Raw genomic sequence first — 21,855 nt, forward strand, 5'->3', positions numbered from 1 at the left:
AACAATTCTTTGCCACACTACATAAATTGTTTAAAAGAACCCATTTGGAGGGTAGAATATTCTTTTTAATCGCTATTTTGGCTTAACAAAATACCACATTTACGAAGAGAACACTTCTTATCCAATAATTAAAAAAAGAAATAAGGAAAAGAAAGTTCTTAAGATGAGCTTTTTCCAGCAAACTGAAGGCAGTGATCCAAAGTCCTTCTGAGCAAAATCCAGCGTAAATTCACATTTCATCTCCCTGCCAGGTGACTGCTCCTAGAAGTCTTCCCCCAACCCCACCACACCAGGCTCTTCCTTTGTGTGTGGCTAAGTGTCTGCATGTCTCTGTGGACACTGAGAAAAAAAAAATGGTCACATCCGTAGAAAAGTCTATGAAAGCCAAAGTGATGAGACTACATATTATAGGCCACATAGATGGGATCCAGCTGGTCTGCCAAGAACCCATCTCGCAGGTGCATCCTTTGTTTCTCTCCCCGGGAGTTGATGGGGATGACACCGATGTCCACCACGACCACCACGCCTACAATCAGGTAATGCTCTTCCAGGACCACATTGGTTACCAAGGGAACCAAGTCCAAGGCTTCCTGTTCTGACCCATCAAGTTCAACCACAACCACTAATAGGTTTGTCCAGGTAAAGACAGCACTAGAAGACAGAGAAGAAAACCACCATCATTGGGAGAGTCTTTTACATAATTACAGCACTTTCTCTTTCTGTTTACACCTGCCTGAGGGATCCCACCCATCTCCTCAGACTGGCACATCCTTCTGAGCTGAGTCAGAATATAGTCTTCCCAGCCACAACATACCTTTTCAAATTTTTCTCCTGGCCTTCTCTCATGGTGGCTTCTGCATGTTATGTGGTGTTTTCTGGATTCTGCTTCTATGGCACAGGGTCACTTCTGTGTCCTTAGGGGAGTCTGGGTTTCAGGTCTGCTGATTTACAGCTGCCTGAGGTGCAATTTCCCCCACCACTTTCATCAGCCTCCTAACTCAGCCTCCCATCATCTCTTTCAGGCACCAAGATCTACTGCTGCAGGGGTTTGAGTAGTAGCGGCTTAGTCCAGCACTCCCATTTCCAGCCCTTGGGTTCAATATGGTACATGGTCAATGTGTGTGAGCAACGTGACACCAACAGAGGGTATAGAGGTGCTGGGATGTTTTCCCTTGTTCTGATGTAGTACTGGCATTGCCAGGCTAGAAATGTGCCTGAGCTGGCCCCAGAGGATAAAACACATGTAGGCCAGCGTCATAAACATGTGAGCATGATTAGTAGTTCTGTCTTAGAGTACTGAGTTTGAAGAGTAGATATTTATTTGGTGGAAGAACCTCCTGAATAATTAGTCTTCTTAATTACTGGAAGATAATCCCAGTGCTTTACTATTTTAAATTCCATTACCCTTGTAACACTGGCTTTTAGGACTGGTATGCACAAGCTCTGGCACAGGTCTGCTTGGCTACAGGAACCAGAATACTGAAGGGTGGAAGGAACTATATGGATAAGACAGAAAGTTTCTGGTAGGGAGCGGGCACATGAAGAAGGGCACCAGATTTAGAACCTATCAAACCAGCTTACCTCTGCCTGTTTAACAATTTCTATCCTATCTTGAGATGGGATGAACTTAGAGGCAATATTTTTCCTACAAGCATGAGAGTAAGTCTACTAGAAAACAGTGCAAATTTTATTCAGTATCATCAATGTGCATGTATTATGCTAAAAGGGAGAACTGCAGAGAGCATTAAGAGGTATGTTGCCGTTGGACACCTCCACCCACCCCCACAGAGATCAGTTTTGAAAATGGTTTCCAAGATGTGCTGACATTTCATTCTCTTAATTTTGAGTTCCCATGACACTGAAATATTGGTTTCCAAGAAACATTGTGTCTGTGATATCAGTGATCACCCATACATTTGGTCAAATGCAATTATGGCATCTGAAATATATGCCACTGTCCTGAAGTACTAGGAACTAGCATTCACAGTGAACGGAAGTCAAGGTGAGCTTTGCTATCACTTCAGGGTTTGCCAAGCAGAATGGGATGGGGACTGGAGACTTCTAACCATCACAGCTTTCTTAGGGGCTGTGTCAACAAAACAAGTCCCCTGATAAGAAATGAATTTAATTGGCTTGAATTTGGCAACATGGAGATGGTTTTGTCTTTTACATGGGGTTTCTCAAGTGGCAGGCAACCTAGAGGACATGATGGGGTGGAGACATGGAGAAGACCAGCAGGACCAGGGAAGGAAGGACCAGAAGCAGGGGAGAAAGTCTGTGTGACTGAACAATTCTTAAAGTCTGGAGTTCATCAGAACCAAATTTCATGATTCATCAGTTTCCTTCCTCTGGGGCTTCTACAAGACCGGGTGAATTGCAGACCTTGACTGACCACCTCAGGGTCAGACTCAGCTCAGGAGCCACATAGTAGGTAATCAACTAATGCTCAGGAAAAAATCCAGAGGGAGGCCCCTCAGCATACATCTTGAGGGAGATGATACAGTCAATTAAACTAAGGCTGCACCTGAGATTTATAGCCACAAAATGAGTTCAGCCCTGGGCCTGTGCCTTGAATACCAAGAGTTGATACTACTTTTGCATTTCTGTCATCTATCCACAGTTAAGGAGGAAATTCTGAAACTGGAGGCCTTGCTCTTTTTTTGTTTTTTTTGTGGTGTTAAGCACCTAATCCAAGGATTTGGGCATGCCAGGTAAGTATGCTAACAAACCCCTGGAGGCTTATGTTGGTAAGGATCTAGGGCAATGTGACTACAGGGCAACTCTTACATACACAAACAGGATCTCAGGTTCTTTGCCAAGAGCTTTATAATCAGACTCAGGACTTGCCTAACATGTAGGAGACACTGTTTCAAATCCTGGCACCACAAAAACCAAACAAGTAAATAAATATACTTGTATTATTTAGATTCAATAAATGGCAATTAAGTCTGAGCCTATTTTTGGAAACCCATTAGAAGAATGAACAATCTCAGAACCAAGGCTTAGAAACTATTCAAAGCCATTCTTGCACCTGTTTCCTTTATTGGTTATACCCCAAGACTGCGAGTGGTCACATCAGCCTCTCTGACAGGGGTGGGGAGGGCATAGTTCCTTCGTGAGTGAACACCTTGCCTGTCATCAAATGAGTGAATAAACCGACACTGAAAAGCATGAAGTCACTTTTCATTCCTAAACACAGTATGAAAGTGTCAAGCAAGTCTAACTGCCATTAGCACTGGAAGCAAAAGTGAGCTCATGAGTGTCAGTCCTTCTGCTTGCCAATGGCACTTTGTAAATACATGGAATGGACTTAGGCAGAAGACAGACGCATGCTTCTGGGAAGGATAATAATTTATAACCCCATCCTTGGGTCACAGTGTGCAAGGCCACTGTGTGCAGGATGTGGCTTGGGCTTTGGTTTAATTGAAGCAATTCTTACCTAGTACACATATTTAGTGAGGCTAGGCTAAAATAATGCCTCTCTCCTCATGTTTTCCTTTCCCACGGAAGTACAATGCTCAGTAGAAGTCATGTTTTGCCTGTTTGCTTTGTTTTGTTGTTGTTTTAATTTGTGAAAATGTGATACATAGAAGTAAAACAAATGCCATAAATACATAATGCAGACAATAACAACTTGGCTTCCTGGAAACACTGTGGCTAAAACTCTGTGGCTTCCAGTCACCTGGGATGTCCTAACAGAGTAGGTTCTTTCCTATATTGTTCTTAGCCTTGAAGAGACACCGCATCCTTCCCAGTACCATATCTTAGGAAAACTCTTCCATATCTCCTGTGATCAGTAACTAGGCTCCTGACTTCAGAACAGGTAATGCCCTCCCATCCACTTACCATTCTGTGACACTTTTGTGGGCTCTGATGACTGAAGTCTCAATATCTATTGGGTGGTACCTCATGCCTCGCAGCTCCATGGCTTCATCTAGTGCCCCCACCACGTAGAGGGCATCATGGCGCTCTGTTGGAGAAGAAACCAAATGCCAATCAAGACTTGTTCTCTCTCTCTCTCTCTCTCTCTCTCTCTCTCTCTCTCTCTCTCTCTCTCTCTCTCTCTCAAGAACATGCCCACTCTAGTGACATAGATAAGCAAGGAAAGGAAGGAAGGTTCACTTCTAGGGATGGTTGGTCCTTTCTCCTGGGGAGTGTCAGCTGCCTCAGGCTCAGGCATCCTCTCTTATCTTCCCATGCTGGATGCCTGGCCACCAGGTTCTCATGTTTTGTTTGTTTGGTTTTTCTTCTTAGATATTTGTATGTATGTATACATGGGGAGGCCATAGTTCAAGGCTAAATGTTTTCCTCTATTGAGCTCCACATCATTTTATGAGATAGTATCTCTCACCAAACCTGGATCTCAGCAATTCAACTAGGTTGGCTGGCTAGCAAGCTCCAGGTATCCTTCTCAGCATTCCTAGTACTGGTATTAAAGCCATATCTGGCTTTTCTTAGATATTTTGTATGAATGTATATTAGTTATATAAAATAATACATTTCATTATAATGCTTTCATAAAGGTATACAGCATGCCTCTCCATCATGCTCTTACCCCTTTTCATTTTTCATCCTATCCTGTCTAATTTCTGAACCTGTCCACTGGGGATAAGCCAATCTTCTTTTGGACCAGCTTCTACCATCAGACACAAGATCACATCTTCATTAGTGACTAAGGGACTAAGTTAACACCAGTTAACACTTAATAGCCTAAACTTTGTGAGGTAGAACTCATTTGCAAGTCCCTAAGGGCTTCATCTGTTCAAAGGCATAAAGGTTACAGTTCAGCCAAAATGCACCTAGTTTTCCTCAACTCAATTACAGGAGGTCCTCAGTGTGTTGATCTCATGTAAATGGGAGGGAAAACAGTTACTTGTCATGTTCATGAATGAAGATTTCTTTAGTCTAGGTAACCTTAACATCTCCCTTCCTCTCTCCCTCCCTCCTTCCCTACCCCCTTCCCACCTCTGTGTGTGTTGTATGAACACATGCATATGCCTGTGCCTGTGGAGAGGAAAGACTGGCATCAGGTATTGTTCTCTCATCTCCTATACTGAGGTGGGATCTCTCACTTGAACTCAAGCCTTCCCAAATAGACTAGTTTAGCTAGTAAGACTGCTCCAAAGATCCCCTGTCTGACTCCTGTGAGTTGAGATTTCAGGCAGGCTGCCATGCCTTCCTAATATTTATGTTGGTTCTGGAGTTCAAACTCTGATTTTCACTTGCTGAGCCATCTTCTCCAGCCCCACAAGACTTACTTTTATCCTGCAGGAAAACCACATAATAATGAAAAAATGGTCAGTCCTATCTTTGCTTGAAAATAAGAACTCTTTCCTTAATTTTGAGCTGGGTAATAAGGATGTCAGGGAAAATTTGAAATAAATGATGAACATGAAGTAACAGCATATAAACCTTTCCTAATATAGGCAGACAGCAAGATAGAGACCACTACTTACTTGCTTCTGCTTACCACAGAGCTTTGTTTCTTTACTTGATGTATGGGTTCATGACATCATCCAGGGACAAGTGAGGTGAAGACAATAACTATATTCTGCTGCCCTGCTCCCTAGGATTCAACTGGCCAGGATTCTATAGGTCTTCCTTGAGGCATGTAAACTGACACCACTTTTTACAACTATGAACGCTACATACGTGATTAAATGAACCTATGACTATTCATCATGAAACTGCCACACTAGCATGTTCAATTTCCCTAAATGCAGAGCTCAGGTTAGCAGGTATGTTTGTGATTTAGGAGATCTCAGTAGAGCCTAGATTCTCATCTGCCCAGGATTTTGGTCTCATCGCAGTTCTAGAAATACATGGTAAGACAGGTTTCTTTTATTTTTACCTGGATTAGGGAGGTAAGAAAGGATTATGAAAGAAGCAGAAGATGAATATTCAGGTCAGTTTATTTTTGTGTGTGTGTGCTTGTGGATGCATCTGCACTTTACTTGTTAAGACTGGGTCTCTGACTGAACCTGAAGCATACCACTTTGGCTAGATTGGCTGGCCTGTGAGCTCTAGGGATACACTCTTCTGTCTTCCTTGTCCTGAGATTACAGGTGTGTGTGTGTGTGTGTGGCTACACCTGAGCACTAGGGATCTTAACTCAGATTATTGCATATCAAGTATTTACAAACTGAATTATCTCCCCAGCTCCTAATTTTAAAATTAATCTCTCTCTCTCTCTCTCTCTGTGTGTGTGTGTGTGTGTTTGTGTGTTGAGAGAGAGAGAGAGAGAAAGAGAGAGAGAGAGGAGCCTCAGGCATGCATTTTGACACTGAACCATCCCCTAGGCTTCTAAGTATGCTTTAGTATCTTGGCTTCATGAAATACCACAGTGTGGCTCCCCATATGGAGGCACAGACAGCTAGCAATAAACTATACCACTATTAAACACAGATCCATGTCCAAATAATGGGAACAGGAAGGCCCAGTTGCTAGCCATCAGGGCCCAGAGCTTCAGGACTACTCCAGTCCAAATGCCATAGGAGTAGTTCTGGCAGGGACAGCATACAGCCCCTGGAACTTATGAGGACATTCAGCACACTTCATCATAGGGAATACTGGGCTGCAGTTTAGCTTTACCTTTGCTCTTGATTCTTAGGAAGACAAAAGAAGGGCTGGGTGGTGGTGGCACATGCCTTTGATGCCAGCACTCAGGAAGCAGAGGCAGGTGGATCTCTGTGAATTCAAGGCCAGCATGGTCTACAGAGCTAATTCAGCTCTGTCTACTGCATTTATATCTTCCTTGCCTGTGTGCACATCTTCATGTGTATGCATTTGTACAGTTGTGTCCTCATTCATGTGTGTGTACATGAGTGTGGAAGATAGAAATCAGCTTCAGAGATTTCTCTTGGTTGTTAGTTACCTTGTTTGTTGAGACAGGGTTTCTCACTGAACTTCTGTCTAGGCTGGGCTGGCTACCATGGCCCCGGAGAACTAAGTTTCTAGCCCTAAGATTATAAGAAGCACATACTTGAGTTCTAGGGATTAAACTCGTCTGATGTTTACATTGTAAACATACTTTACCAACTATACTATCTACCCTACTTGTTTCTCTTTTACTATTAGGCACTTTCAGATCAGTAGGGGCAAGCAGAGGTCCTGGTGTGGCTCTCAAAGCATAAGATCATTTTCAGTGTTTTTCAATTCAGTTTCTATAAAATGCATGTCATCTTCCAGTCTGGACTCACCTCCATTTGCATCTGTGAGCTCAGTTCTCCGCAGGAAGCCCAGGTAGCCTGTTCGGGCCCAGATGGTCTGGGTATCTCCAAAACTCAACCGGGAATTGAAATGATCGGACTGGAGAGACTCATCTCCATAAATGGTAAAATAGCCACTGGCATTGTGGGCACTGTGGACCCATATCTATGGACAGAGAGAAACATCATTGTGCAGGAGCCTCTCTGTGTATCCAGCCTTCTCCAGGGAAGAGATGTTAACTGTCTCTATAACTCAAGTTATTTTCCACAATGCTCAAGGTTTCCTTGGGTCTTTCTGAATACAAGGCAATAGTGATTTTGCTTAGGTGTCTGGGGGTCTGGAGTAGAGAGTGGGGAATACAGACACCCATAAAGTGTTCTATAATAAAGTCCCAAGCAAGATATGTAACAGTCAAGCAACCAACTAAGTTATTCACCTGCTAAAATTTTCATTAAAGCAGATAACTGGAAGGTTATAAAGTGGACACGGTTGTATGAGTTTCCTTATAGTTTTCTAATAGTTATTTCTATGAGCAACTGGAAAATGCTCAAAGCTTTAAGATTTTACTTTCCTTTTTTACTTGGCTAGCAGACTGCTTGAAGCAGACATAAAATACAAGGAAGGGGCAGGCAAAGTCAACAGAAAGATAGGTGCATGTGGGGTCTGTGGTAGCACAGTTAAGTAGAGGCCGACACAGATTCAAAGTAATAGCTATGGATGATGTGGAGCCACATGAAAGGTCTAGGGAAATAGTGTAGACAACACAATTTCAAAGATATCTGTACAATGCATTCAATGATGTTGGCATACAGAGCCAGACCCATGAGGAGGGCTTTGGGATTATGCTGCTTGCAGCACAGGCATTCTGAAATTGGGTATTTCATTATTTTATTAACATTGAAACATGGCTAAGTACCCTGAAGAGAAAACTACATTTGTATTGTTTACCATTGTATCCCAAGAACCCAGAATAGTGCCTGGATCCTAGCAGACATTTACTAAGCACCTGCTGAAGTAATCAAAAGGTAACATATAGATAGAACAACAACAGATGAGGTAGAGACAACTGCTTTCTGTATCAAATATGAAGTATTTCCTTGCTGAGACAATTGTGACAGATTATATTGGTTGTCAACTTGAGTGGATCTATAATCACTTTGGAGACAGGTCTTTGAACACATCTGTGGGGGATTATCTTGATTAGGTTAGCTGAAGTGGGAAGAACCATCCTAAATGTAAGCAGTTCCATTCATTACGCTGCATTCTAGACTACATAAAAAGGAGAAAGCTAGTTGAACACCATCATTCATCTGTCTATGCTCCTTGACTGTAGATATAATGTGACCAACACTCTACAGCTCTTGACATTATGACTTCCCTACTATGATAGACAATACCCTGAGACCACAAGCCAAGATAAACTCTTTCTTATTTTTCTTTTGTCACAATTAATACAGACAATATCATATAATTCAGGGGAAAATGGAAGCCTGACATTGTTAACAACATGAGTGGGAGGAGTAAGAGCAAGATATATATATATATATATATATATATATATATATATATATATATATATATATACACACACACACCACCACCTAATCTCAGCTATATGTGAACTCTAAAAGTTTGCACTCATAGGAAGCAGAAAGCCAAACAGCTGTCATTTATACCTCAGTGTGGACAGGGATGGGGAAATGTTGGCTGAAGGGACTAGCCTCCATTTACATGATGAATGACTTGTGTGAACCAAAACACAACACAGAGACTATGCTTTTTCAGCTTGAAATCTGGCAACAAACTTAAATATTCTCACTAGACATAGAAAAAGATAATTTTATAAGGTGATAGATGTACCAGTTACCTTGAATGTAAATCATTTTACAATGTATGCAACCACTACTGTATCATAAATATCATGTGGTAAACTTGACTTATATGTTTTATTTGCCAATTATCACTCAATAAAGTTGGAGTAAAGAAAAAAAACCAACTTCCTAGCATCTCCAGTCCTGGTTGCCTTGGGAGAGGATAGAACTCTGAATGCAGCACTAGATTAATCCAGTACAGATCAGTTTATATGATCACAATATTCAAACTAAGAGTCACAAAGTACCCAGACAAAAAGGAATGTGGAGAGTATATAGAAATGGTCAGGACTTGATCATGAGTCATGTGTCTACCCATATGGTCTGTGGGAAAGTGTTCCTGTGATACTGTTCTGATGCTGGTAACATATTGGGTAGATGAAGCAAATATGATAACACAAAGACATTCTCAACCAGGCAGCCAAGGTATAGGAAGGATAAATGGAGGGAAAGGAGATATGGTTCTATACAGAAAGTCTGAGACTTGGGCCTTGCCATTTCCTCATGTTCTCTACTTTCTTAGAGAAATATATGGAGAGAGTAAGAGAGGACAAGGTGTGACACTTGACTTCAACAAATGAGTAGCATCAGGGTCCAGCTGATGTCAGGGGGAAAACTTAGAGGCTAGGAAGCATAATGAAATATTTTTCTCCAGCCACACCTTACCAATAGCATGGGGGCACCAAATGACAGGAAACCATAGTGGGTGGGATTTCATCACAGTGGTATAAAGTACCACTGTTTTCTTTTTTATTTTTTTCAGGGTTCACAGTTTATATAATGAAACAATTTAAGAATGACATCTTTAAATATGCATGTGGCCAATGTTTTCTCTCTGGTCTAAAACACATATCTAACTGCTAGTTTGTTGTTATGTGGGCTTTTGAGTTTTGTGGCCATCATGCTAGGTTTCAATAATTTCCTGATGATGGAGTTCTTAGGAATAGAGAAGGCTTATGAGAACACTCTCTAGAGTGAGTCTGCAGAGGTTAAATTTGATGTGCTTTTGGAATTCTCTGATGTCTTCTGTGTCATTAGAGAAATGCCACTCTATAATACTGAGCTTTGCAGGGATGACTGAAGCTATAAAGCACATATTTAGCTCTTTTCTGGCCACCATAACTTGCCTCATGTGAGCAGCATGAGCTGTGGATGACATATCTGGGAGGACACATCTCCCAAAAAACATTTATGGTGATATTTTGTTTATGATTTAACAAATAGAGCTTGCCTAAAGATCAGAGTGCACAGCTAGTCACATTAGTTAGCCACAGAGGCTGCACAGTGTTGGTATACACCTTTAATCCCAGCACTCAGGAGACAGAGGCAGACAGATCTCTGTTAACTGAATGCCATCTTGAGCTACACAAAACTGATCCAGTCTAAAAGAAAAAGCTCATACAAAGGTGATTTCAGCACTTGTGATCCCATGTCTTCAATCCCAGCATTAGAGAGAAATACAGGGTGAGAGGAGGCAGGGGTTCAGTACAGTCTGAGATTTGGTGGGAGACAGATGCAATCTGGAGATGCAGTCTGAGGACAGGATCACCCTTTTGGTCTGAGCACTGACAGAGGTGAGAACTCTCTAGTGGCCGGCCACTTTGCTTCTCTGATCTTCAGCTTTAACCCCAATTGATTTTTATTATTAAGAACAATTAGAATTCATGCTATAGGCTTTTCATGACTCACCTCTCCAAGGTGGGAGTCTCCCAGTGGGCCTTTAGTTTCTGGATTGGCAATAATGATCCGGACTCCAGGAAGTATCTGAGAAAAGAAAGACAATTGCTGATTGCGGCTCATAAGACAGGCAGGTATCACACATTCTTCCATGGCAACTTTGCCTTAATGCCAAGTGGCCATTTCCTTTACCAATACCATTTAGAGAGCATTGTAGCATGAAGCTGAAGTGTATGCCATTACTAAAGGGTGTCCTTGCTGTCAATGCTCTACAATTCTACAGTCTGGGGCAGAGGGACTTTAAAATATGAAACCCAATTGCCAATCATATCTCAAAGCTGATAAATGCCCAAATCTGACCATTTAAAAAGGAATTCTCAAGCAAAATCAGTGATAAATAATGCAACATTTCACATGGTCTGATGTGCAAAACAGGAATTTGTACACATTGATTTAGCAGTCTGGCATGTAGGGATTAAAGAATGAGGGGGTCAGAGTCAACTTGAACTTGAGGAATTGCAGAGGGGATTCAAATATTTACCAAATGATCCTTAGTAAATAAATAATTCAATAGAGGATGCTTTTATAGTAGGTAGAAGTAGGTCAACTCCTAGCCCAACCTGGTGGCTTCTGATTGGAACTTCTGTCCTGCTATCTACTCCTCTCTACTATATTTGCATCTTGAGCCCCCAAGGGACCCATCCCTATAGGCAAACAACTTTTATTATAGACATTGACATTAAGTTCTTCCTCTCAATGTACACTGAACCTAACAACATTCTACTGTATGAAATAGGGCTCAAAGGTCTATTCTAAATATTGGCTACCTAAGTTCAGAAAACTTAACATTCTATAGTCAAGTTGAAGAAAGATACTCTATGGTAGAAACTCATGACATCTTAGAGCAGTCAGGTTGCACCTGAAGGGTGATGACCCTGGTATCTGTACTTAACAGTCTCTCATATTGTGTTGGGCTTGTGGTTACTTTCTACCCTGAAAACAACATCATGAAGGGACAGGACTTGACGAAATGGACATAGAGATTCTAAAAGGCCCACAGCAACATAAACTGCTTTTAGAAGTGTGTCAAGGGCCTGGAGAAATGGCTCAGTGAGTATGAGCACTTGCCATACAAGCATGAATGCATGGGTTTAAATCTCCAGCATCCATATAAGAAGCTATGAATGGCTGTGCATGCTTGTAACAGCAGCACTGGGGATTAGAGTCAGATGGATCCCAAGAGCTCTCCAGTTAATCAACCTAGTCAAAAACACATTAACTTCTACTTCAGTGAAGACCTTGTCTGAAGACAATATGGCAGAGAGTGAGTGACAGAGAGAGGAACCCAACATCCTGCTCTGGCCTCTGCATTTGTGTGTGAACATGGGCATGTAAACCACATAAAAGTCCATAAATAAAATAAACTTAACAATAGAATAATGTTATATGGAGAAAGAGTTGCTATTTAGGGTAAAAGGGAAAAATATATGTAAGTTTAAACATATTTTTAGTTCTTTGAAGACTAACAATATGACAGAAACTAAGCTAATAATTTCCCACTGAGAACCACTATCCACATACTTCTTAATGTGATAGTCTGATCTTTTATCTAGAACACTAGGATAATAAGAATCAACAGAATACTTCATAGCCTTTGCTTCCATTAGGTATGAACAGGTGACTAAGTAGTAGCCAATGGAATTTAAGTATAAGACAGTATGAGAACCTTCTCAATGTTCTAAAAGTCTTTTCTTCTCCTGAGAGCTGGGACTGGCACTGGAAACATGGGACAGATAACTGAACTGGAATAGTCAGTTTAGAACCTAGGCACCCCCTTAGGTCAGAGGCCATAGAAAGAGAGGTAGCATCCAGGCTTCTAGTGGATTGAATTCAGCATAAGTTTGCTATTTAAAAAAATAAACAAGGTTAAAACACTGTTATGGACTTTTTGTACACATAGTCAAACATAGCCAAAGCATCCTGAAATATCTTCAAGAAAGCTTCCCCCTGCCCCTCCGGGGTAATACAGAGTCTCTGAGAACATATTTCTTGATACTTTAAAGCCCATTCATCCTTACCTTTATACTGGAATAGGACCTTAACACTTTTTAATACTTACTTTTCCAGACTCCATCAGAGGTAAGCTGTGAGGAGATCCCCTTTCTACCAACCGGACTCTATAAGTGGAAATACATATCACTCAGTGAGCTTTTGGATCACATCATTGTCTTTGGCCACTTTTAGTACATGGTATGTATATGACAGGTTACCAAGTAAGTTAATTGTTAGCATTATTCCATAGCAAAAGTGGAAATTCCAGCTAGGGCTACTGATAGCAGAGTCAACAATGCACTGGCAAGGACAAATGGCAAGAACACATCTGCAATAACCACTGAGAAAGAAGATGGAGTCTAATTTGCCCCATCTGCAAAACATCTGTAAAGATGCCTCTTTACTCAAAGTATGTCTACATTTAAAGGGGGAAAGGTGAGCATCAAATGGAATTCTTAAACATGCCAGGTGCCTTAGGCCATGAACTTTTAGACCTATGGTTAGCAAAGCTCTGCTTAGGTATAGACAACATGCTGAGGAAGGCAGTGCCTGTGGGTTTAGTAAGCCACAGGTGGCCTGCTGAACTAAGAGTGCCTAACTAAAGAAACAGTGAAAACCCTCTCCAGGAGGGAAAAGTCTTTAGTCTAAAGCATAGTTAAAGGTAACTTTGTCTGGAGAATTGGTGAGAAGGCCATGACCAGAGCTGGTTCACTGTACTTCCCAGGGTTCTACCTTTCAGGCTGTGATCTTCACTATTTATTTTCCTTCCTTACCAGTTAACCAAGGACTAGATTCTGTGCATTTACCTACAAGACAATGTTGTGTGTGTGTGTGTGTGTGTGTGTGTGTGTGTGTGTGTGTGTGTGTGTGTGTGTGTGTAGGGAGGGGATTTGGAGGTCAAAGGTCAACACCTTCTATTTTCTTTTCTTTTCTTTTTTGTTGAGTCACAGAATTACATTTACCCGGAGCTTGCTAAATAGGCTAGGCTGGCTGGCCAGAAAACTTCAGGGATCTCCTGTCTCTGCCTTCTCAGAGCTGATAATGTAAACATGTATCTCCATGCCTGACTTTTTGACAATTTTTATTCACACAAAACAAAAAGAGAGTTGAGTGTTTGCAATTAATTGAATACAAACACAAAGTGGGCCTATGCCTTGGAAAAGAAAGAGCTGGGAGCAGATTTGAGGTCAGAACATCAGATCACAAGAGGCCTTCTTTTTATGTGTTTTAGCACCACATCCCTACAAGACACAGGATACAAAAGACCCCCACTCCTACACACTAATAAAGATATAGCAAAGGCCATGGGAGGGGAAAAACAACAGAAGAAGCACTGGAACACATATCAAAGGGCTAATTTTCTGAACAAATGAACTCTCATAACTACCAACAAGGTGATCTGCCATCACTGTCAACACTAGTGCTCTGTACAGTAACTCTTAACTCTGAGTTGAAACCTAGGGAAGACCTGAGCGTTGACTGATTTCCTCACCATGAGAATACTTACCCACACTGCCAGACTATTGGGCAGGGTGAGGTGAATGAACTAAGAACATGATGTGCCCATTCAGGGGCTCCATTGCAGTTTCTGAGTTACAAAGGTCAATGGCTGTTACTAATAACTACACATTTAGAACTGATTTATAAGGTTAAATCCTCAATATATGACCAAGGAGAGATGGACTAGCTGCAGAGTGGGAAAGGGATTCACATTCAGACTAGGCTGAGGTCTGTGTAGAAGGAGCTCAGTCATGTCACTGGTGCTTCCACCAGTAGAAGCCTCCTCCGTCCATACATGCTTAGTGAAAAGTTTCTACACCCCGGTAAGCCTCTGTACTGCTGCAGCAATCCAAATCAGACCAAATCAAACAGAATCAGAAAAAGCCCACACTTAATGACACACAATGTTCCTGGATGGCCTTCCAGGCCACCGCCCCCCAAGAGAAGATAGGAAAAGAGAGACTGGAGGACAGTTTACCCTGGGGGAATGGTCTTGAGCATCTCTGGGGAAGAAGTAATCATTTGGTAGGCTTTCTGAGACACAGCAGGGTTTGGAGGGAGTTAGGAGAGGGAGGCTTGGGTAGAACTTCCACCAAAACATTCCAGACTCTTTGGGTATATGGATGTCAGGGGCTGGTGTGAAGCTTTCACCAAAACACTTAGTACAAGGAATATTTGAAGAGGACGAGAAATGTGAATACATCTTTCATGAGGCACCAAGAAACGGGTTTGGAAGCAAGTTCCCTGTAAGATTGGGGTTCACCTAAGGGATAGAAAATGGAAATTCTTATCAAAATACCCACAAGTGAGATTCCACAAAAGGCAATTGCCCTTCACTTTCTCCATGGGGACAGTTATCTGATTTTCAAGTATACTTCAGAGTATATTTTCAAGTGCTGGTTAGTCAGAGAAATCACATGACATCACAATCTTGTCATCATATTCTAGCATCAAGTTTAGTCAAACAGTGAGTTAAAGACTTTCCTTGTCTGAAGAGAGTCAACATTGAAATAAAGGAAGCAAAGAAGCTAGTAATTACTCAAGGCATCTGTCAGTCACTTTAGCCAGAGGGAAAATAAGGCCTCAGGGAGCAGGTCAAGAATGGTACAAAATACATAGCAGTCTGTCCAAAACACCCATGTGCATGTAACACACGTAATACTCCCAATATACCAATGAGAAACACACAGGTACACACAGGTACACACACACACACACACACACACACACACACACACACACACACACACCCTTACACACATGAAAGTCCTAATTTACAATCACGGGCATGCATATGTAGCCCATTGATAACATACTACCCAGATGCTCTTACATTTCCAACATAAAATACCCTTGAGCACACATGAGCTTACGTGCACATATATAGAATGCCCATACCATACTACAATACACATATGCAAAACTCATGCCACTCACACAATGCACACCAGAGACCAAGCTAGCAAAAGGCCCTGGCCTTGCTTCTCCAATTCTGCTGCTGACCAAATATAAGCCCACTGAGATGCCCTTTTCTCTGTCCACTGTTCTTGGAATTCTTGACAGGGCAGTGACTAGTCTAGAATCCAGGCTTTTATTTCATTCTTTACTGCCTTTCTCCCAGGATGGTTCTCATAGAGCCCAGGATGATCTCAAACTTGTTATGTGGCTGGTTTTCTGGTCTTCCTATCCTTTCTTTCCTCCTCAGTGCTGTAATTACTGAATGTGCTACAATCTCCAGTTTATGCATTGCTAGGGATGGAACACATGGTTTCTTACACGCTAAGCTAAGCAAGTACTCTACTAACTGAACTATACCACCAGCCTGAGAACTCATACTGTTCTAACCTCACTCTTTAAGCATTACTTCTGTTTAAAGGCGTGATGAAAGCAAACAAATATTTACTCTAAACCTTTATACTGTACTGGGTTAAGCTCTGACAACCCATTAAAACTTTTTTTTTTTTTAACTGTCTGAGAAATATTTTTCTTTCCTAAAGATGTAACAATTCACATGCTTAAGAAAAGGTCAAACTGAAAGAGACTGAGTAACTATGGATTCATTTTAAATACATGGAAAATAATACCTTTACAAATTAACTTCCAAATAGCCCCTGAATACTTTCCCTTGTATATGTGGGAACTAAATTTATTCTGGAAACTAGAGGAATATGTATCCTCATTTGTAAGGCAAAAATGTTCTCCATGGCAACCTGGCTACAAATGCAGATTGCCAAAACCCTAACATTGGGGCTATAAGAATTAAATAAGTATTAAACACATAGGCATAAAACCAAGCTGAAATAGTTAATGTGCCTATTTAATCACTTCTTTCCATTTTGATCTCAGTCTCTGAGCTAGCTAGCACCTACCTGTCCTCTCTCCTTCTTTCCCTCACAATGCAGAGCATACAACAAACTAAGCTTTCCCAGGTTAATTAAGTGATAATTGGGCAGGTGTCATGTCACTCCCAAGTGAATGCCCCATTAAATCAATAGGCAAAGTAATTAATCCTTATGACAGATCCTCACGTAGCTGTAAAGAGAAAACCCCTAGCCCACTTCCATAGGAATACCTTAAGAAGGAAAGAACATTTTTAGCAGCTCTCCTGTCTCATTGCCTTCCAGCAACTGGCTTTGCATTTTCTCTTGAGGGTAGCACATCAAGGTGCTGTGGATAGAGACACTAGGCCTCTGTAGAGAAAGCTTACCTCACTACTAGAATCTCCATCCTCTCTCTGTCCAAGGCTCCCAGCATGTTTCAACCTACCCTAAGATCCTCAGAGTTCTTTTCTTTTCTTTTTTTCTTTCTTTTTTCCTTAGCTATTACAGGTGTCTACAAAGACTCATTTTATTGTGCCCATCCTAAACATAAGGAAATTGAGACCTCCCCAAGAGCTAACACCCTGTTTCAGGGTCATAAGCAGATCTTGTCTTGGACCTTTCAGGTCTTGGAGCCCCTATGTCACAGGAGATACAACAAAAGTATATTTTACATATGTCAATCAAGGTCAAATGCAATGCTGAAGATGTAAAATCTGGGCATTATCTCCTTCTAGAAAGAGTTGGCTTCAATGTGGAGGAGACTTAATTTCAGATGAGAGTGATAGACCCAGCTTTTCAAAAGACTATGAGAGAAAATCCCCTGGAGGATCACAAACCATAGGGGGATCTCAGAGAAAGCAGATGAGGTGGTTAGTGTGTCTAGATGTCAGGAGGGTGGACCTCCACAGACAAGTGAAACAAGGATGAAGATAATACTGAAATTTTATTCAATAGACCAAGGAAAAAGGGCCCAGGCAAATGGAGTGAAGTGGGCAGGACAGATTTAGACAAAAGGCTAAACAAGCAGGGACATTGTAAATGCCTATCTTTTGAAAACTACAGTGGAGGATGAGTCTGAGATAACTCATTCAATAAACCTGAGAGTTAGCCCCAGAATGCATGTTAAAAACACTGGTCATGATAATATGTAAATAAAATATTCCCAATGCCAGGGAGGTGGAGATAGGAGGATCCCTGGAAATCACTGGCTAGTCAGTAGAGTTCCATGAGTGGTTGGTCCTATAGCCAAAACCAATCAATTAAACAAACAAACAAACAAACAAACAAAGGTGGACATAACCTGAGTAATGGCATCCCAGGCTCTTCTATGGCCTACCACATGTGCATTCACATATGAGCTCTCATGTGCATGAATACATATATGAAAACACACATGCACATACACATACACACACACACACACACACACACACACACACACACACACACACACACACCCTCACAGTGTAAATATAAGGAGAGTGAGCTGCAGAGTCATGGAGGAAAGGAAGCATCTCTCAACCCCAGGATAAGGGGAAGAATTGCTGGGATAGAGAAAGAGGAGTGGGTTCATCTACCAGAAAGAGTATACTGACAAGGCCTAAGGCAGACCTGAGTGAAGAAGATAGAGGAGGGGTAAGATCCCAGGAGATAGTCTGGTGGCTGAGGAATAGTCCTCAGTTTTTCTCTGATATAGAAGAGAACTGAGCAGGTTATTTCAAGGAAACTGCACTGTGTCATACCCAAGCTCTAAGAAGGTCCCTGGGAATAATCCACCATGTTGATGTGAGACGTTGGGACTGCTCAGACACTATAAGGTATCCCATGCAGGAGGAGTTGTAGTTTAGAAGTCCATCAAGGGCCATGTCATCCCTGATCATTACAACTGATGACATCCAGTGACATTTAATGACACATGACCCCTGAGCAATTTCTAGCATACAACTCACTATCATGTCTGTTTCTACTTATTTTAATAATAAGCAAAGAGCCTAGACAGGGGAAGACTATTACCACTGACTTGAAATTAAGACAAAAGTGTCACTCAGAAGGCCATGGTCAATATCACAGAATTAACTGGTGGTCACAAAAAGCTCATCTTTGACACAGGCCTCCTACTCTTTCCAGCAGTACAATGCTGATCTGATGTTGAGCATTGATTACTTTATCACTATATACCATGCACACCCTCATGTGTGTACTTTCTCCAAACAGTAAGGATATTTGTCATAATGAAGACAAATGATGGGCTTAAAAGATTAATAAAGACAAACTTGAGGTTTTCCCTCATAACATATGAGGACATCCAACCATACTGCACTGAGAAGTCTGTTCTTCCTATATTTTGGGCGGGGCAGGCCAAAGGTACAACTGCTAAAGGGTCACTAGCATGGGCACTCTTTGAGCAAGCTGTACAAACAAGATGTTTTACAAGTAAGGTTTATAATTAAGTGGATTTGTTTGCAGATGCAGAAGACATCACTTGTAGACCTACATGCCTCTGACCCTGGAAGAAGTTATTCAGTTGTTCTAATGCTGGTTCTGAGTTTTGAAAGTGCTTCAGATTGAACTCTGACCATAACCTGATTCTGTGGGGGAAAATGCTGAGGGGAAAGTAATTTTCATCGGTCCCAGCCATCATTAAGGGGTTTTAATGACACAGTCTCTAATTATCTGTGGTTTGTGAGAGCCTCACATAGAGGCCAGGAAGTCCACCAAAAAGAGTGCTATTGACTTCTGTTTGGTGCTGAAAACTGACTACATGCACTGCACAGTGTGGGCAATGTCTCTGACTGTACCAACTACATAACAGCATATCTATCACTTTTTTTTGTGAAAAAGTCTTTATTTTAAGAAAAAAATTAGTTAACAAAAAATTTAACAAGGTTCACTTAGCAAAATACACCCAAAAGGAAATCACAGTACAAAGAAAGCTTTAAGTCAAGGCCTCACCAATTTCCTACAGTATTAGTATTGTGTCTCAATTCTCAAAACTAACTTTTAAAAAGCTTAAACTTAACCTAAAGATTTAAATGAAAATAAAAACTAGAATGAACATGAGAAATGCTTCTTTGCATCAGGGATCTAGCACCTTTGAGTTCTCCAGAAAAGTACATGTCCCCAGTGTGTTCACTGTGGTGTGCTTAAAGATCCACTCAACATACTTAAACTACTTAACTCAGATAACATCACTCTTAAGTATACTACCAAAAATGTTAATTGAGAAAAGCGGAAGAAAATAGTTTTAGTTTACTCATTATTACATGCTAGAAGAAAAGTTTGCATGAGAAACACTGAAGAGGTAATTTTTTAATCCAGATTTCACAAACTCATGGTGCAAAGTGGGTCCCCCAGCTTCCTCTAGAGTTTAAACTGCTCTTGAATGCTTATTGGCTGCCTGTGAAATTTTTGATTGAAATAACTCAAATGCTCCTATACTTATACTAATCATATCCACCCATGCTGTTCTGACCGCTGTAGCCGGCCCTGTAATAGCCACTCACTGACTGGCTTTCCAGGCCACTGTAAGTTGCTTGGGCAGCTGACACTCCCATGCCCTGCATCACCTGGCTGCTGTAAGCCCCATTGCTAGCCCGTTGTTGAATTCAGGAAGAGTTCTATGTATCTGTGCTGCATGTTGGCCCTGTCCTTGGACATAGCTGCCACTGCTTCTTCATGGGTGGCAAACTCAACATCAGCTTCTCCCGTCACTCTTCCATCAGGACCAATCTCAATATGAACTCTCACAGGGTTGAGTGGAGAGAAGAAGTTGTAAATGTCGTTCTCCGTCGCTTTGTAGGGCAGCCCTCTCATGTGGACGCAGTGCAGTGGCCAGTGGTGCTCTGCACTGTGAACTCGCTGTCTCCGTATCTGTGGTCATACATCCCTGAGAGACAGTAGCTGAGGTCTCTCCCAAACAGGTCAGTGGTGAAGCCATAGCCATCACTGAGGCCACTGTATTCTTCATAGCCCCCATAGCCTGCACTATAGGCACCAGACCTCATCCTATCCAAGCCTGCCTGTTTGACAATGCCAATGTACCTCCATGCTGTGCCAGGCCAGTCACAGGGCCCAGGCCTCTGCACAGACATGAACTTCAGAGGAGGGTCTGAGTATGACCTAACTTCCTCCTGACTTCTCTTGAACACTTCAATATACCTGTGCCCTATTCTCTCCTTGTGCTTTCCTAGAGCTTTCTCAGCTAACTCTTGTGAGGCAAACTGAACGAACGCCTCCCCTGTAATCTTGCCCTCCGGGTCCACAGGTAATGTGATCCCGTTTGGCACAATTTCCAACCCTGAGAAGAACTGAACAATTTCTTCCTTTGTGCATCCAAATGGGAGTCCCCGAAGCCTCACAAAACCATCATTGGCGCTGTCGGCGCTGTTTGGACCACTGTGCTTCAACACCCAATCCATCTCGGTTCTGTGTGACTTGAACACCTCAATATACTGGTGTCCCATGCTTTCCCTGTCTTTTTTCAGAGCCAATTTTACATCATCTTCTGACTCAAGTTCAACAAAAGCCTCACCACTCTGCCTGCCTTCTCTAGTATAAATGAAATGAACACCTGCGACCCCATCATGAATTGTGCAGTCGGAGAGGAAGTTTTGTACGTCCTCAATTGATCAGGACCAGGGTAGGACATGAAGTTTGACCACATAGCCTTCACCTCCCTCAGGGCCCAGCATCATGGACACTTCACAAAGCTGATGTCACACAAGCTTGGGCAATTTTTGGTAGCTTAAAAAACCACCACGGGTGCCTTCTGTAGGAAACACTTATGGAAGGTACAAGTTTTCCACGGAGGAAGGTAGAAGTGACTTCTTTCAGTAAGCAACGCGGCTTACGGAACCAACTCCACCCGATGCTTTAAAAACGCAGAGAGCTCCGGGGAAAGTCCAGGTGCATCTTCTTTTTGTTCTCAACCACGATGAGGAGACCGGCGTTCAGGTCCGGAGTCCGGGAAGCAGAAACTGCGTGATCTAGAGCGGCAGTCGGACTCCATATCTATCACTTTTGATGGCAAATTGTACCAACAAAACTGAACCATCAAATATGGTTCCAGATATGGCTAATATTAGTTAAGGATGAACACAGCCTTGTGGGATTAGGGAGTGGTGACTATCCAGGTCTTCAGGATGGTGCATGTTCCACCTGGCCTCCAAATTTGGATCTCTTCTCAGTTTGCAGAGATACTGTGGTTCCTGTCCTTGAAGAGTCAG

At 41.9% G+C, this 21,855-nt stretch overlaps 1 protein-coding gene and 1 pseudogene across 1 annotated transcript in view; both read right to left on the reverse strand.

Annotated features, from left to right (window-relative positions):
* Window positions 1-344: 344 nt before the first annotated feature.
* Window positions 345-21,855, reverse strand: part of Dip2c (disco interacting protein 2 homolog C) — a 380,164-nt gene continuing 358,653 nt past the window's right edge. Inside the window, exons 34-38 of the mRNA XM_051194770.1 lie at window positions 12,877-12,934; window positions 10,770-10,844; window positions 7,200-7,374; window positions 3,847-3,970; window positions 345-651 (exon numbers count right to left, since the gene is read on the reverse strand). Of these exons, the coding sequence (XP_051050727.1) occupies window positions 399-651; window positions 3,847-3,970; window positions 7,200-7,374; window positions 10,770-10,844; window positions 12,877-12,934 (685 nt within the window). The 3' untranslated portion in view covers window positions 345-398. The remainder of the gene's footprint in view (window positions 652-3,846; window positions 3,971-7,199; window positions 7,375-10,769; window positions 10,845-12,876; window positions 12,935-21,855) is intronic.
* On the reverse strand, window positions 19,920-21,564 carry LOC127229783 (heterogeneous nuclear ribonucleoprotein F-like; annotated as a pseudogene).

The sequence above is a fragment of the Phodopus roborovskii genome, unplaced genomic scaffold (genome assembly GCF_943737965.1).
Source record: "Phodopus roborovskii unplaced genomic scaffold, PHOROB, whole genome shotgun sequence".
Classification (NCBI taxonomy): Eukaryota; Metazoa; Chordata; class Mammalia; order Rodentia; family Cricetidae; genus Phodopus; species Phodopus roborovskii.